The following is a 17,626-nucleotide window of genomic DNA, read 5'->3' as shown; positions in this document are numbered from 1 at the left end:
CCCCAGCGGGGGGCGTGTCGCACTGGAGGTCAGCCTTCCTAACAGGTGTGCGGGCCTCCTTGTTTGTTTGGTTTGTTGTTGTCTGTTTTTTTAAATATATTTTATGATTTTTTAGAGAGGAAGGGAGAGGGATAGAGAGTTGGAAACATCAATGAGAGAGAAACATCGATCAGCTGCCTCCTGCACGCCCCCTACTGGGGATGTGCCCGCAACCCAGGTACATGCCCTCGACTGGAATCGAACCTGGGACCCTTTACTCCGCAGGCCGGTGCTCTATCCACTGAGCCAGACCGGTTAGGGCGTTTGTTTTGTTGTTGTTTTTAATTTGTTTTTATTGATCTCAGAGAGGAAGGGAGAGGGACAGAGAGAGAAACATCAATGATGAGAGAGAATCATGGATCGGCTGCCTCCTGCACGCTCCCCTCTGGGGATGGAGCCTGCAACCCGGGCCTGTGCCCTGACTGGGAATCGCACCGTGACCGCCTGGTTCGTAGGTCGATGCTCAACCACTGAGCCACGCTGACCAGGCTCAAACCCCACCTTGGTAACGGGGCTCCTGGCTGTTGCCATCTGAGCGTGGGCCTGTGGCCGCGAGTGGGCTGGGTGCCTGGTGCTGCCCCAGGCGTTCCTGCCGACTGGGGTCACACTGTGTGTGCCAGTTCGCGGGCACAGCCAGGCCGGATTGGGCCACGCTGAAGACATTCCTGTCGTGTGACGCAAGCCTGCTTGTATTTTGGGTTTGCCAGGACTAATGAGTTCGAGCATTTGGCCTCTCCGCAGTCGCTGTTCATCAATGCCTCTGACAGGAGGAGGGCTGCACCCGCCCTGCTTTTTCTAGAAGCATGACCGCATCCCCGCTGTCGGGGAGGCGAGGGCAGGAGGGGTGGCAGCGGGAGCGGAACAGGAGGCCCGGGGGACACGGGTCTGGGACAGCAGGTAGCGGAGCCGCGGGCAGCTGTCGCTGCTGCTCAGACCGCCAGTGGCCGCGGCAGGTGCAGGGCTCGGAGTCTCTGTGCACAAAGGCGCCGGGCGGCCAGCAGCGCTGCCCTGGATTACACGAGGGCACACACCCCGCCGAGTGAGGTAAGGAACAGGTGTGCCCCCGCTCACCGGGCGGGGCACAGCCGGCTGGCCGAGCTCTGCCGGCCGAGGCGGGATGGGAAGGCATCTGCTCTCGGCCCCTGGTCCACACCGCGTCCCCGACTTGGCCGCCGCCACCCTGGAGGCACAGATGTCTCCGTCGTGCGGGGAGAAGGCCTGTGTGTCTGTGTGTCCCCTCCCTTCCCATCTCTGGAAGCCACAGAGCTGGGCGGACTCCCTGGTGCAGGACGCGCTGGGAGCCCCGGCCAGGAGGGAGCCCAGCTGCGCATCCTTAGACGTGGTGATGGTGTGGCCTGCGGACCGTGACTTTTTTCTTTCAGCCACAAGGTCCAGGGGGTTTTTACAGTTTGTTTTGTTAAATGTGAGACAGTCTGTTCTGCTCCCAGGAGCAGGTGGCTAACAAGACGCTGGATTCCAGGCAGACCGGGCTGCACAGGAGGGAACGTCAGGGCTCAGAGGAAACGCTCCCGGGTCGAGAAACCGATTCCTGCCACCCTGTCCCCAAGTTGGATGCTTCATGTTCCCACCCTTTCTAACGTAGAAGGACAGGACTTGGGTGCCCTGGGAGCCATCGCTCTCTGCAGTGCGAATCGATTGGGCCAAGTGTGATTCTAGCTTCGTGCTAAGCAGTTGGTGTTTCCCCCAAAGCTAAACAAGGTGGAAAAAAGCCTGTTTTCTTTCCCGATTCCGGGCGAGATGGTTCCGTGTAGGTTACGTCTCACGCGCGCACACGGATGCCTTCTCTTTAGCTCTATAAATAATTGTGAAGACAAACCCAACGTTCAGGCACTATTTTTAGGTGGAGAAAAGCTATGGGAAAGACTCAGGCCCTCCTGTGAGAAAGTGCTCTGCCGACGCGGTTCCCAGAACCCCGCGGAGGGCGCTGAACGATGATTTATATTTTGCCATTTTTGGAGACATTTTCCTTAAAATACCCTTCAGCGCTTTTTGGTTTGCTGTCTACATGGGAAGGAAAGCAGAGGGTTTAGGGGAAACACGACTGAAAACAGAGAAGTTAAATATATGTACTTAAGGAACCAAGACATTTATAACAACATCTTTTCCTGGTGCCAGTGAACCAAAGCGACCACACACCTCGGCTTGGATGTATTTGGGCACATGATCTTATTGTGACAAATGTGCTTGCCCACCTGAGCCCCTCTCATCTGTGGGCTATTTTCCTGTTCGTTCTGCCCTCGTTCGTTAATTAAATGGTCATTTCGTGGATGAGGTAGAACATCAGGAGGACGTGTGCAGGTTTTGTGTTTTGAACCCTGCAGGCGAAGACACGCAACCTCAGAGATGCTGGCAGGTTCACAGGAGCGAGTCCGGTGTGTGACGCACACGCTGTTCATGCGATGCCTGCGGGATATTTTAAAACAGCCCTTGTTACTCTTCAAAGGATCCCCCATGCTTATCCTTTGCCTCCTGATCAGTCATTCACACCCCACAGACCTTGGAGCGTGGGAAGCGAGCCCAGTCTAATGGCGACCGCCCCCTGCCCTAGGACCTCTCCCCTCAATTAAAAACGAGGTGCAAGACCTGCAAGACCTGGAGGGGCCAGGGCTGGGCTGGTCAGTGTGAAAGGATGCGATGAAAGTCCTGTATATGTCACTCTAGGTGTATGTTACAAAGAGCATTGTTGGGTCAGAAAGAGGACTTGCAATGGGGCCGGGACACTGGATGCAGCGAAGGAAGGCCGGGGACTGAGCCGTCTTTACAATAAGAAAGCGACGCTTCACCACGCGCTCCCCCACCCCCTGCCAAGGCCCCGCGGGTGGCAGAGACCTGGGCGTGATGAAGCCTCTTGTCCCCGCAGCTGGAAGACCCGGGGGACGGCCGCGGCTCCGGCGCCCACATGCTCAGCACCGCCAGGGTTCCTGCGGATCGGCCCGTGCGCATCGCCTTCAGCCTTGGCCAGGCCTCAGGTGCGTCCTCCGTCCCCTCCCGCTCCCCACGCCCCCCCCCCCCCCCCCCCCCGCGCTTGTGCAGGGAGCCCGCTGACCTTGACCTCCTGACCTCCATCAGGTCCCGGCTGGGTGGCTTCCCCGTCTCTCATTCTTCGGTCATTTCAGTCCATTTTCTCTTCTTTTCTTCCTTCCCCACGTCAGCTTCCTTCTGTTAGAGAGTCATGGGCTGCACTTTCCGACCACAGCCACGCGGGTCGGTGCTCAGTCTGTTGAAAACATCGCGATCTCGGTCTCAGCTCCAGCAGCGTCCCCTGCAGCTGAGCTGCCGGGGGTTCCCACGCGCGGAGGGAGGGGTGGGGAGGCGAGTCGGGGTGAGGCATGGGCAGGTGAGGCGGGGTGGTGTGTGGGCAGGTGAGGTGGCTGGTGCGTGGGCAGGCCAGGCGGCCTTCTCCAGGTGGCGAGGTTGAGGCGAGGCCGCCTGCACAGAGCTCCCTGTCACACTCCCCTCAGGGACTCTTCACACACCTGGAATCGCACCCCCTTTGACACGGACCTGGGGTGTGGTCACAGTGGTGACATTGGGAGGCGTGTATGCCCAGCGTGCCATCTGTCGCCCTCGGGCAGTGTCGTATCCGTACGTGTCATACGTAGGACGTCCCCCCAGTGAACACACACACTTGGAATAACTCTAAAGGCAGGGTTCATTAAAATACATTTCACTTTCAAAATTGAGGTATCAGCTGTGAAAGTGTGTGCACATGTTTGGGGACCCCTGCTATGGTGTATGTGTTACGTATGTGTGCACACACGTGTACACATGTACACACATATGACATGTAGGCCTAGGTGCAAACAGCGTGGCCACCTAGACCTGTCTTTTGAGGGCTGGTTGCTTCTCTGCCACTCCATCCACCGACCTGTCATCTCCCATCACCCCGCTTTCCTCCCGCGGTGCCTGTGGGTGACACTGTGACCAGCAATGACTGAAGAGGGACAGGCCCATCCCCAAACGATGCCGCCCAAGCAGCTGGGCCCCTGAAGTCCCTGACCCGCAGCGCCCATCTCCAAAGGCACCTTCTAACGCGGGCGCCCGGGCAGGAGCTGGCGTTTGCCCACCTTTCTCCAAACAGGCGCCCGAGAGCCCCCGTCAGAAGGGTCCGGCCCAGATGGAAGCCGTGTCTGCAGCCTGGCGTGTGCAGGGCCTGGCTGCGCGGGAAGAGGCTTTGTGCATAGTGGGGGCGCCCTGGGACTTGCTGGGTCAGGGGTGTGCAGGTCACGCCGGGCAGCCCTTTGGATTCCAGTGCGTGTGGCGCACACCCCCCGAGTTCAGGGGAGCACCCAGACCGTCAGGACGTGGGCACCGAGGGGGACTGTGGGGAGCTGTTCATAGCCTTGAACTTACTGTTGAGGAGTCAGCAGAGTCCACGGGGAAAGGACTCATTTCCTAGGACCCTCATTCAGTGCTCCTTCCCTCCGCCATGTCACGTCTGTTTTTCTTCTTCCTCCTCCCCCTCTTCCTCCCCCTCCCCTCCCCCCTCCTTCCCCTCCCCCTCCCCCCCCCTCCTTCTCCTCCTCCCCGTCTTCCTCTTCCTCCTCCTCCCCCTCCTCTCCGTCCTCCTCTCCGTCATATTTCTCTGAGATGAATTGGGATAGAGATTAAGAACATAGGGCTCTAGCCTCAGCAAGGCAGGGCTTTAGACCTATTTCCATCACAATGGTTTTGATTTTGTGTAAGTCACTGCACTTGCTGAACTGCAGTGTTTGGTGAGATGTGTGAGATGATTGGCAGCTGTGAGACTCGCGTTCGCCCTGTGCAGGGGAGGCGTCTACACGTGCTTCCTGCAGATTCCATCTCAGCTGTCCCTGCACCTGCATCTCACCCGTTACCCACGGTCAAGGCAGAGGCTCAGGACCAGTGGCCAGGGACAACGAGGGGCCAGTTAGCCAGCCGGGGGCTGTGGTGTCCCTGCTCCCCCTTGTCCCTGATCTGACCTTTACTTCGTTTCTACGCTCCCAGATCTGCCCCAGGTGGGCGAGGCGGCAAGAGGGCAGGGCACGACTCTCCCTCTGGGTTTCTTGAGGCAGAGAGTGGGGCCTGTGATGACAGAGCAGGTGCAGCCGCTCTGGGAGAAACCTGGTCAGGAAGAGCAGGATGGGTTCCATAAACACTAAAACCCTCGTCCCCCGGAGAGAGGGCTGAAGGGTGGGAAGTGACCGGCCATTTCCCAAGCCTCTCTGACCCAGGACGACCATGTTGTTATACCCGTTTTACGGATGGGGACAGTGGGCTCAGGGAGGGTAAGTAACTTGCCTCAAATGGCAGCCAACAAATAGCATTGAAAAGGGACTCGGCCCATTTGGAGGTGGGTCCCCGTCATAAAAGAGAAGCCCGGCCTGGCCAGTGTGGGTCAGTGGTTGGGCATCGACCTATGAACCAGGAGGTCACGGTTCGATTCCCGTCAAGGACACAGACCCGGATTCTGGGCTCGATACCTGGTGTGGGGTGTGCAGGAGGCAGCCGATCCATGGTTCTCTCTCTCATCGTTGATGTTTCTACCCGTCTCTCCCTCTCCCTTCCTCTCTGACATCAATAAAAACATTTAAAAAATAAAAGAGAGACACACGAATGCTCCTGAGAGCTGTGGGGGGTGACGGAGGAAGGTCAGTTCTGATATGTTTTTAGAGGAAGAAGAGGGGACGTAGAGGTAAATTTCGTTTGATGGTGAACAACTTCCAAGGGGCTCTTGAAGCAGGTGTTTCTGGGCAAGTATGTGCTGAGCTCATTAGTAAAAATATTCTTGCAGAAGGATAATTGATAACAAAGTGATAGCAGCAATAATGGCGACCAGATGGCTGCTCCTAAGAAACGTGAAACCTGCGCTCAAACCTGACGCGGTTCCCGGGGGAGAACACCGCGGCCTGTTTGACGCTCGGCTTGTTGGCCTGACAGCGCCAGGCCCTGGCTGAGGCCACATGACGATTAATATTAATATTAATATTAATGATAAAGAATTGGCAGTCTGCCAGTGTCATCCAAGTCTCTGCCTGTATCCATATCTGCATCCATATCGATAGCCCCATTTGTCCCTGTATCGATACTTTTGATTTTATGCAGCTGGAAACCTAGTGTGGAGTAAAGAATTCACATCTCTGATGCTTAGTGAGCAGGAAGCAGAGATGGAAAAGAGCCTTTGATGTGTTTCAAAGCGATGTGATGCTCTCATGAGAAGCCAGGCATCCAGACCTTTAAAGAAAGTTGTTTGATATATTATTAACGTGGGTTGGCAGCCTTATAGCACTTACTTTATTTCTATAAATAAAACATTAATCTCAATTTGGATTTAAAATGAAAGTGCCCGAAGTCCTTTTGTGCATCAGTTAAATTGGGGGCAATCTTTCATATAGAAAGTGTTTGCTTTGATAGGAGAGTAACAGGGAGACCGTTCTACGTTGAGATTTAAATAAAGAAAGTTCACCCCAGGCCCAGGGCGATGTCCCTTCACTGGCCTGGAGCCCAGGAGGCAGGGCTTTCTGTTCTCTGTGATTCGGAGGAGGAAGGAGGGCCGCGTCAGCCACTGTGGGCCGAGCGCGCGCGCACACACCATTACCCCTTTTGTCCGACTTGTGGTGATGGAATGGAAGCTAAACTTGATCATATTAAGCATTCATTGTTATTATTATTATTATTACTGGTTATTTTCTAGGCTCCTGGCTGTGGGATAAATGATGGATGTCTGATCCCTTTACTGGCATCTAGTTCCCGGGACAGGGAGTATCGCGCCCATTTAGCAGAAGGGAAAACTGTGTCTCAAAGAGGTCACGCTGATACTCCACGTTCACCACCTGAAGAGCCGACGATCTCCCGTGCAGGCCTGTCCACTGTATGTTGCACTGACCCGCTGTGCCCTCAGCGGTCAGGGCCTTCAGAGGCGAACGTCCCCAGGAACGTGTGTGCGTGAGCCTGGGCACTTCGCCACGGCCCTCACCCGCTGGCCTGTGAGTGTGTGTGTCCCTGAAGGACGGTCTCCGGCCACCAGCTCGGGCCAAACTGCCCACAGGACCAGCTGCAGGGTCTGGGGGCCGTGCGGTCCTGCGGGCTCCTGGTCGGAGATGGTGAGGAGTTGCAGATGCTGTGGGCGGAGCATGCCACCTGCCTGGGCCCACCTGGCCCAAGGGCCCCGTGGGCGGCTGCCCCCGCGGGACGCGCAGGCCGATGGGATGGAGTCTGAGCAGGTGCCCTCAGGCTCCTGGCTGGGATGGGAAGGAGGTGGGCTGTCCCCCGAGCTGGCTCCCCCGGGCTCTCCTCTGTGTGGATCGGGTCTCCTGGCCCAGCCCCCGATTGTGCCTGGGATGGGGGCCCCGGTGGGGGGAGTCCGGCCGGGATGCCGTCCAGAACAGGGGCTCAGACCAGGTGTGCACACCTGGCCTGGTTTTGACGGAGTTTTCACCTCTCGGATGGAAAACAGGAAATAAGGACACAGCAGCGAGGACTTCTTAGTGTTTGTTTTTATCTACAAAGTACGTTTATCCAACAAATGGACTCGCTTCTGGCCCAGGGTCATGCTTGTCTTGTGAATCGAGTGTTAAGTGTTCTCTCTGTCACGAGGGTGCTGGTGACACGATTCCAGGGTTTGGGGAAAACTGCTGAGGCTTGAGACGGCCAGCGTGTGTGCCGCGGGGGTCATGGGCCAGAGGGGAGGAAGGCAGGGGCGCGGCGAGAGCCCGGCGGGACACCCCCTGCCTCTGCACCAGAGGACGGTCCAGACGCCGCTCAGTGCCTCCGGCCGCGGCAGACCCCAGGTCCCACTTCCTCGGTTCAGGGAGAATCGTAGCTTTAAGGAACAGACCAGCCGGCAGCTGCTCAGAGGCCCAGATGCCGTCCCGGGCACAGGGCGGAGGGTGCCGCGGAGGGTGCAACAAGCGCGCTCTATTTTAAGTGCCTGGACTAGTCCATCGCGTCTGCCCACGGGCAGCGGACATCTGCTTGGGAAACGCTCCTCTTTAGTCTCTCCTTCGGGGCTCACCCTCAGCAGTTTCCTGGGCCCTGGCGTGTCCCGCCAGCCCCCGGCACCCTCTCGAAAGGAAGCCTAGGACTGTTTCCTCGACACATGAAACTAGGATAAGGCGACTGGCCATGTAGCCTAGAGCCCGGCGCGGCATTCAGTCAATATTTGGCAAATACATAAATTTTTTTAAAAAAATATGTTTTTATTGATTTCAGAGAGGAAGGGAGAGGGAGAGAGAAACATCCATGATGAGAATCAGGTAAATAAATAAGCATTAATCAAATACACTTGCATCCGATTTTGCTAAACAAACCCGGGAGCTGCTTTTCTTTTTTTAAAAAAAAGGGAAGTTGGCGGGGGTGGGGGAGGCTCCGATGGCTACTGTACAGGCCACCTTGGCTTCCGGCATCGCGGCCGGGCTCTCGGCTCTCAGGAGCCGGTCCAGCGCCGCCGGCCAAGGTCCCCCGAGCTCAGCCAAGTGTCCGCGCAGCTGTGTCCCCGGGGCTGAGTCATCTCCCTCCTCCCTGCCGGCCCGGCCTGTGACTCATCGTTCCGCTTTTAGCATATTTGCCTATTTTTAAAACCAGTTGGAGAAGACAGCCACTGTTTGAGAGTAAACAGGCCACACATCACCGCGGGCGGCTCCAGGCCCTGGCGCTGCCAGCGGCCGGGGTGCCAAGGCAGCAGATGGCCCGGGAGGCACCCGGCTGGCTCGCCTCCTCACATCTGTCTTGGGTTTTCTCGTTGCCGCGGCCACTTCCTGCTTGGATTAATCCAACTTGATGCACTTTTGAAACTAAAGTCTGACTTTTATTCTGCTTGTAAAATACCAATTCTGTATTTATTTCTCCGTCAACTAATCAGGCTTCCCTAGCAGCCCGAGGCTGAGCCTCTACTCGCTGCGAGCTCGTCAGTGTGGTCACGCAGACGTGCCCGGCGCTGAGACTGAACCAGGATGTAGATTTCTGTCAGGGGCTTCGCCGATTCTGAGGCACACTGGGAATTTGCTATTTTCTTGGCTATAAAAGTGAATTCTTTTTCCCCCAAAATGTTTGTTTTTACTGATTTTTCTGTAGTTTTAGAGCAGTGGTTCTCAACCTTCTGGCCCTTCAAATACAGTTCCTCATGTTGTGGCCCAACCATAACATTATTTTCGTTGCTACTTCATAACTGTCATGTTGCTACTGTGATGAATCGTCATGTAAATATCTGATATGCGGGATGGTCTTAGGCGACCTCTGTGAAAGGGTCGTTCGACCGCCAAAGGGGTCACGACCCACAGGTTGAGAACCGCTGTTTTAGAGAGAGAAGGAGAGGGAGAGAGAGATAAAACATTGATGAAAGAGAATCATTGGTTGGCTGCCTCCCGCACGCCCCACCCTGGGGATGGAGCCCACAACCCTGGCATGAACCCTGACCGGGAATCGAACCGTGACCTCGTGGTTCATAGGTGGAGGCTCCACCACTGAGCCATGCCGGCCGGCTGTTCTTTTTCGTTAATCCTCATCAGAGGATACTTTTCCAGTTAATTTTCTAGAGAGAGTGAAAGGGAGGGAGGAGGGGGGAGAGAGAAAAACATCGATATGAGAGAGACACATTGATTGGTGGAGTCCCAGGGCCCGGCATCAAACCTGTAACCCAGGTAGGTGCGCTGGACCGGGAAGCAACCCTCCACCCCTCTGGCTGACACACTAACCACTGAGCCACCAGCCAGGGCCAGAGCCCTTCTTCACTGGGGAACAACCAGAGGCGTTTGCAAAATGCTGGTGTCGGCCCGTGGCTGGACCCTCCTGTGTGTGTTGGCCGTGAGTGCTGCTGTCCTCTGCGTCCTGTCCGTCTCCAGTGAGGGGGTGACTAGTGGGGTATTGGTGCTGGTGGCTCAGCTGCCGGCAGAGGGAGGGTCCAGAGTGAAAGTCTGATTTTCCTTCCAGATGGCGCCCCCCCGGAGGACCCCTCGCTGCTCTTCCCGGAACTAGACCAGCAGCTGCAGGTGAGGGCTCTCCCGCATCCTCCTTCCTTCTCGGCTTCAACACAGAGCTGGGCAGTGGCCTGGGAGGCAGACCGAGGGCCAGGCCCAGGTGCACGGGCCGGCCTGTGACCCTCAGCACCAGCCGGTCGGGACGCGCAAAGGGGCGGCTCCTGTGCTGGGGGGAGAAGAGGGGCCCTGGGCCGGGACGCCGTCCACTCCCCTCTGTCTGGGCCGGTGACTTAGTAAACGACGGTACAGGGGAGGCGACCTCAGCATCCTCGTCCTTGCTCTGCCCTCCCGCCTCCCGGGTCTCTGACGGCTTCCAATAGATTAGAACATCGTTACTAAGTGAAGCTTAGAACCCTGTCTGGTGTGACCATGAGGACGATGTTGTGATCATCGTCACGGAGGATCCATTGGAGACGCCCAGTTCAATGCGCCGAGTGGTTGGAAAGGCGCTGACTTAGGGCCCTTTGCTTCTCTCTAGACCAGCGGTTCTCAACCTGTGGGTCGCGACCCTTTGGGGGTCGAACGACCCTTTCACAGGGGTCGCCTAAGACCATCGGAAAACACGTCTATAATTACATATTGTTTTTGTGATGAATCACTGTGCTTTAATGATGTTCAATTTGTCACAATGAAGTTGGGGGTCACCACAGCATGAGGAACGGTATTAAAGGGCCGCGGCATCAGGAAGGTTGAGAACCACTGCTCTAGAAGCTAGGGAGTGTCTCCAGGCAAACTCGGCTCTGGGATGAGGTTTGGCCTAGAAAGCCTGGACACTGGCCTCAGGCCAGATGTCCACATCACAGGTCACAACACAGGTCATAGGTGATTACACACGTCATTGCACAGGTCGAGGTCATTGCACAGGCCGCAGGTCATCACACAGGCCGCAGGTCATTGCACAGGTCGAGGTTATTACATGGGATGCAGGTCATTGCACAGGTCACAGGTCATTACACAGGCCGCAGGTCATTGCACAGGCCGCAGGTCATTGCACAGGTCGCAGGTCATTACACAGGCCGCAGGTCATTGCACAGGCCGCAGGTCATTGCACAGGTCGAGGTCATTACATGGGATGCAGGTCATTGCACAGGTCGCAGGTCATTGCACAGGTCACAGGTCATTGCACAGGTCACAGGTCATCGCACAGGTCGAGGTCATTGCACAGGTTGAGGTCATCGCACAGGTCACAGGTCATTGCACAGGTCACAGGTCATCGCACAGGTCGAGGTCATTGCACAGGTCACTACGAGGCTGCCCAGGCTCACACCCGCACGTGCACAGTCACCGCGTACTTTTCCCTAAATGTTGCGTCTGGAAGCCCTTGGAGGGGCTGCAACCTCCAGTTCCCAGCAGACCCGGCGTTTCCTCGCACCCAGCGCCGTCCCCGCTGTGGCTGGCCTGGTCCCTGGAGGCACTGGAGTTGGGGACCCATCGCCCTTGGCAGCAGGAGGACAGGGGTGGCCCCGTGTCACACGCTGGTGTCCCCTTTCTCGGCCGTTCTCCCCTCGGAGCCTGTGCCCCGAGCTGGGAACCTGGACGCTGGCGGTGCCTGCGGGGCCCCTGGAGGAGCCGCATCTCCCGCCCGGGCCCCGCACGGTCTCTGCCCGGCAGGAAGCGCTCAGCAGGGCCCTGTCCGGGGTAGAGATGCCGCAGGTCGCCCAGGACGTGGGGGTCACCCCAGGGGTCGCACACTCGCTGTTGGAAGACTTCTCTGTCCCTGCACCCAGCGCCCGCCTCCCTCTCCTCCTCGCCCCCGGCGGGATCTGCTGCCCCCGCTGCTTCCTGGTGTCCACACATCCCCCTTCCTCTCTTTCACCGGCTCCGTCTGCGTTTCCGTCCGCGCGCTCACACGGCACACACTCCTGCTGGGCCTCGGGCTGTGCCGGCTGCTGGTGGTCTGGCTGGGGCTGCACGAGGATCACCCTCTACTGGTCCCCGTCCCCGTCTTTCCTGCTTTATTTCACTGTCATCCAAAGTTATTTTATTGGCCGGCTGGTGTTTCTCAGTGGTTAGAGCATTGGCCCCTGGACCAGGGGGTTGTGGGTTCAATTCCCGGTCAAGGGCAGGTACCTGGGTTGCAGGTTCGATCCCCAGCCCCGGTCGGGGTGTGTGTGTGGGGGGGACCAATCGTGTCGCTCTCATGTTGATGCTCTCTCTCTCTCCCCCTCCTCCTTCCCTTCCACTCTCTCTAAAAATCAATGGGGAAATATCCTTGGGTGAGGATTAACCAAAGAAATGTAAAAAGAAACAGGAATGATGCCAGCCCTGGTGCCCGAATGCCCTCAGCTTTGGTGCCACCTGTACAGGAGCTGCCGGGCAAGGGTGTTCCCCACCCACGCTCCTGTGTGAGCCTTGCCACAGCCGTGTGCCGACTGGTATGTCCGCTGGGAAGGGGGAGGTCCCATTTTGGTCTAAATGCAGTCGCCAATCCAGACAGCGATTCTGCTGTAGGTAGCCTCCCTTCCTGTCACCTGCTGCAGAGCCTGTGGGCAGCTTACCTCGCTTCGATGGGTGGAGGGTTGTTTTTGCTTCTGGTTTGCAAGGTCGTCATAGGGGGGGGTCATAGAACAACCTCGTAAAATCTGCTCTGGCTTTCCGATGGCGGTTACACATTCCGTGGCCACGCACAGAATGCGGCCATAAAATATCTATGCAGTGGGTGCTCTACCTCCAGTTTGACCCCCAGGGTTTTTCTGTCGCTTTGCCAAGAATGTGGACATGCTGGAGCATGAAATTCATGGTGCTATTTTCACAGAAGCTCAAAACAGCCCTGGGCAAGAATAGCTGTGACCCACACTGTTCTTGATGTCTCTATTAATGCAGAATGTTGGGCAAGAGAGCTTGGGGCACGGTAGGTGTTAAAATGAACATCCCTTCAAGACATTCATTTATGGGCTGTGGGCCTCGGCCCAGGGGCAGGTGGTAGGTTGGTTCTATTTTCTGTGGATTCCTTTCCTGGAAATGGGTTTCTAAATTCTCCGTGCCTCTCAGAGGCCGCGTGTGGGCAGAGCGAGTTTAGACCATGCAGGGCCCAGCTTATGTCCACTTCTAAGAATGAATGAAACGTCTTTAGGCCCCTGTGTCCTTCCATTTGGAAAAGGTCAGGACCGACCTCCTCTCTCTTTGGAAAGATAGGACAGGAATTTAACTGGGTCAGGACCGAATTTGTCTTCAAATCTAATGACGTTGCTACGTTTTGGAGACCCCGGTATGGCCTATAGATGCCCCAAAGCTAAGCTGCAGTGTGGTCTTGATTATTACCACCGGAATGAGGAATCTGTTTCTATACTCGGGCATCGAGTGGATGCTGATGGGAATCACAGGGATGGGTAGGAAGCGGGCTTGGCAATGGATTGGCCGGAATTGGAGCTCAGCTCCACACCCAGCAGTTCCGTGATCCGGGGAATGAATGCTATTCGCCCTCTCTAAGCCTCACTTCTCGGCACTGCAACGTGGAGATAATACCTCGCCCGCGTCACTGTTGTGGGGATTAGCTGTGAGAACGGCAGCGCTGGCACAGTGCTCGGCAAAATGATGGCTCAGTCCACGTTCACTCTCTTCCCTGGTGAGCTGTTTGCTGAGCGAAGCAGTGACGGAAGCACAGTTCTGTGCCAAATGCAGGAAGAGGGGCATCTCTTCGGAGCTTTGAGTTCGGATAGAGTTCGGAGGCCGTCGCCTTTTAAGGGACTTGAAAACAAGGCGACTTTTTTTAAAGCAAATTGAGCAATAGTCTCCCCCCTCCCCCCCCCACCCCAAGTCTCCCGTCGAGTCTGAGCCGAAGGGACAGGTGTCTCGGTGCACACTGACCGGGCCTCTCCTCGGACAGTGTCTGGTCAGTGCAGAGCTGAGGTCAGCCCCACGAATAAACAGCGTGTCGCTCGAGCTGGGCACTAGCATGTCTTGTATCCGAGCGACCCTCCGGACACTTCCTTTAGGTCTTGATCAACAGGTCCCTTTGGCTGGGAAGGAAACCGGGAAACGGAAAGGAAGTCAGCCTCCAGGGTTCTCAGCCATCCGGCGGGAACGGCTGCTTCTCCCTCTCAAACATGCTGAAAAGTCTCCTCCAGTGTCTCTGGCTGCTGGGACCACAGAGGACACATATAGATCTGTGGAGCTTTAGAATGGTACCTTTTTTCTTCTTTTCTTTTCAGGAACCCAGGGGTCATTAAGGTGTGCCTTGTAGGAGAAGTTTGAGACACCCTGGAGTTGTCACCCTTGGCAATGCTTATGCCAACGGGAATGACTCACATACTCGTTCCAGGGTTAGATCAGGCATAGAGACCCGCACATCTACTAGTGCCGACGTTGACCATCATGCAGATACTATGAAACATCAGTTCTTAAAATGCTTTAAAAATAATTAAAATTCTAGATAACAGCATTTTCAAATATTGCAATGAGTGCTGAGTATTTTTTCCATTTAGTTTTAACAAATTATGCTTGTTAATTTGGGGTCATTAAAGTGCAACATGGCCTTAGCCAGTGTTGTTCAGTGGACAGAGCGCCGGCCTGCGGACTGAAGGGTCCCGGGTTTGATTCTGGTCAATGGCTTGGTCCCCAGGAGGGGGCATGCAGGAGGCAGCTGATCAGTGATTCTCTCTCATCACTGATGTTGCAATCTCTCCCTCTCCCTTCCTCTCTGAAATCAATAAAAATATATTTTAAAAAAATAAAGTGCAACATAAATTGAAACCACTCTGCCCCCCTCCCCCCAATGAAAGGTAACACGAGAATTAAGGAATAAATACAAAGTCTGCTCGGCAACCATAGAATATTTAGCTTCCTAAATATACCTCGTGTGTGGGAAGCTGGGAGGAAAATTAACTTCTTACATTGTCAGGGCGGACGGGCCAGCAGCACTTGAAGGAGCCAAGGGGAAAACGGAAACACTGAAGCTGGCTCTGCCCGGTGGAGAGGTTTGGCCGGGGCCTGTCCCCCGGGGCCCTGTCCAGGGACCGGGGCCATTTCAGGAGGAGCTGCCCACACCGGGCCGGCGGACAGCGAGATGGGGTGGCGTGGCCGGGCTGGCACTCCTGGACCAGGAGCCTGCGGTTTCTCAGTTACTTCACCTCGTTAAATCGGTCCGCTGAGTGGGTGGGGACCGGAGTGAGGCTCACCGCACCGCGTGTAATTAAAGCCCTTGGGCACTGGTCCCAGCAGCTGGGAGGCGGAGGTGGGAGGGCAGGAGGAAGTGCCCTCCTGGGCTCTGACCTCATGCAAACCCCGGGCTGTGCCTTGGAAAAGTGTCTCCGCGTTGGCTGGAGACGCCGTTGGGAGAATGTCTTAATTTAACCTTCTTAGAACCGGACGTGTTGCGAGTAGAGCAGATGCCCTGCGGGGCCCTGGGTGGGCCTGCAGAGTGTCCGTGATCCGCGTGTGCGCTGTCCGTGAGGCTGCCTCCACCTCTTCCTCTTCCGATCAAGGGTCTTCCAATAACCCCACGGCTGCCGGACAGGTGCAAGCACCCTCTGGTCAGCAGGACCCGCTGTGCTCAGGGGCGTTCACATCACCGGACACTCACTCCGCCTGGGAGACTCACCAAGGGATTTCTAAACACGTGTCTTATCCCAGTAGGAATTCTGCTGAATAAGAGTAGTAAGATATTTAGGTTTCATACCTGAAATGAAAAGTAGAACCATAGGGCAATGAAATGTGATGCTCTGTATGATACAGGACACGACCTCCAGGCGGAGTGAGTGTCCGGTGATGTGAACGCCCCTGAGCACAGCGGGTCCTGCTGACCAGAGGGTGCTTGCACCTGTCCGGCAGCCGTGGGGCTAGTGGCTCCCGATGTTAAAGGGGCAAGAAGTTCTCAGTTCCCAGGGTCCTCCTCGTGGAGTGCAGCATCGCACTCTTCAGCCGGAGTGTGGGCGGACGTGGCATCCTCGTGGAGAAGGTAAGAACTGTTCCTCCTCCCGTGGCAACGAGAAAGTCTCACCCACAGAGTTTATTTATTGCTCGTTCGCTCCAGGCCTGGAATAACCACAAAGCTCTCTCGGATGAGAATAGTTAAAATTAAGCAATGAGAACTGAAGCAAAAATAAAAGTCTTAATTCTTATTCCAAGAAGTTAACCGACTATTTCATCCGGTTACCACAGGCTTTCCTTTAAGATACTCTTAAGTTTTTAGTGCGAACACGTGTCAGTATCTGACACGCATGGGGGCCGGTTAACTCCCCTGTGCCCGTGTTTTCTATGTCCCATGACGGGAGCTGACTGGTAGCTCCGCGTCTAAAGTGCAAACTTGATTCTGGTGCTTGGATTTCCGGAATCTGTTTCCTCAGGCAGATCTGTCCACGAATTGTCATACAGTGTCTCCTATTCTGAGGGGTTGTAAGAAGGTAAGAGAGAGGGTCTGAGATGCTACACACAAACACAAGCACACAAACACCCAAACACGTCACGTACACACACACACGCAAACACATTATATCGCAAAGCAATGAGTGTCCCGTGTCATACAGAGCATCACATTTCATTACTCTATGGTTCTACTTTTCATTTCAGGTATGAAACCTAAATATCTTGCTACTCTTATTCAGCAGAATTCCTACTGGGATAAGACACGTGTTTAGAAATTCTTTGGTGAGTCTCCCAGGTGGAGTGAGTGTCCGGTGATGTGAACGCCCCTGAGCACAGCGGGTCCTGGTGGGGGTGCTTGCACTTGTCCGGCAGCCATGGGGTTAGTGGCTCCTGATGTTAAAGTTCCCAGGGAGCAAGGTCGGGTGCACGGAGGTGAGCCTCGGACGGCCTCCCGGCAGCAGAGTTTGGGAGATGGGCTGGGCAGCAGGACGATTTAATGATAACTCTTTTTTTGCATTAAATTTTATTGGTTTCAGAGAGGAAGGGAGGGAGAGAGAGAGAGAAACATCAATGATGAGAGAGAATCATGGATCAGCTGCCTCCTGCACACCCCCCACTGGGGATGGAGCCCGCAACCCAGGCCTGTGCCCTGACCGGGAATCAAACCGCGACCTCCTGGTTCCTAGGTCGACGCTCAGCCACTGAGCCCCGCCAGCCGGGCTGCATTAACTGTTTTTATTCTGGTAAAAAACACGTATTGTCAATGCTACCATCTCAGCCACTCCTGAGTGTGCACTCTGTGGCGGTAAGCACATTCACACTGTCATGGAACCATCTGCAGACCTTTCTCTTCTTGCAGATGGACACGCTCCCCGTTACACAGCAGCTCCTCCCCGCTCAGCCCCTCGCAACCACACGATCATTTTACCGTGTCCTGGTGGGTTGTGCAAGATAACGCCCATCCTCTCTTTAAAAGACTGCTCTTGCTCTCCAGGGCGTTCACGCAGATTGGGAGGCCTTGGTGTGGTGCGGCGTTTACGGGGCAGGTTGGGGTGAAGAAGGAGCTCGTAGGACCTGGCACGTTTCCTCCCTGGAACGCTGAGCATGTTTGGTTGGTGCTTTTAAAATTGGTGTTGCTTCTTACCTGTGGGAAATCTTTAAAACATTATTATGTACTAGAGGCCCGATGCATGAAATTTGTGCAAGGGGCTTGGCCTCCACCACCACGGCGGCTGCGGGCCTCTGCCTTGGCCCCCGCCTGCCAGGAAGGACATTGGGTCTAATTAGCATATTATGCTTTTATTATTATAGATTAGTAGCATGGCCAT

At 55.6% G+C, this 17,626-nt stretch overlaps 1 protein-coding gene across 1 annotated transcript in view; it reads left to right on the top strand.

Moving 5' to 3' along the window:
* Positions 1-798: 798 nt before the first annotated feature.
* The window catches only part of MAP3K7CL (MAP3K7 C-terminal like), a 31,146-nt gene continuing 14,318 nt past the window's right edge, over positions 799-17,626 (top strand). The window contains exons 1-3 of the mRNA XM_036353071.1: positions 799-1,083; positions 2,921-3,029; positions 9,949-10,007. Coding sequence (XP_036208964.1) covers positions 2,960-3,029; positions 9,949-10,007 — 129 coding nt within the window. The 5' untranslated portion in view covers positions 799-1,083; positions 2,921-2,959. The remainder of the gene's footprint in view (positions 1,084-2,920; positions 3,030-9,948; positions 10,008-17,626) is intronic.

This window comes from Myotis myotis, unplaced genomic scaffold (genome assembly GCF_014108235.1).
Source record: "Myotis myotis isolate mMyoMyo1 unplaced genomic scaffold, mMyoMyo1.p scaffold_m19_p_2, whole genome shotgun sequence".
Classification (NCBI taxonomy): Eukaryota; Metazoa; Chordata; class Mammalia; order Chiroptera; family Vespertilionidae; genus Myotis; species Myotis myotis.
This window is presented reverse-complemented; position numbering and strand designations above follow the sequence as displayed.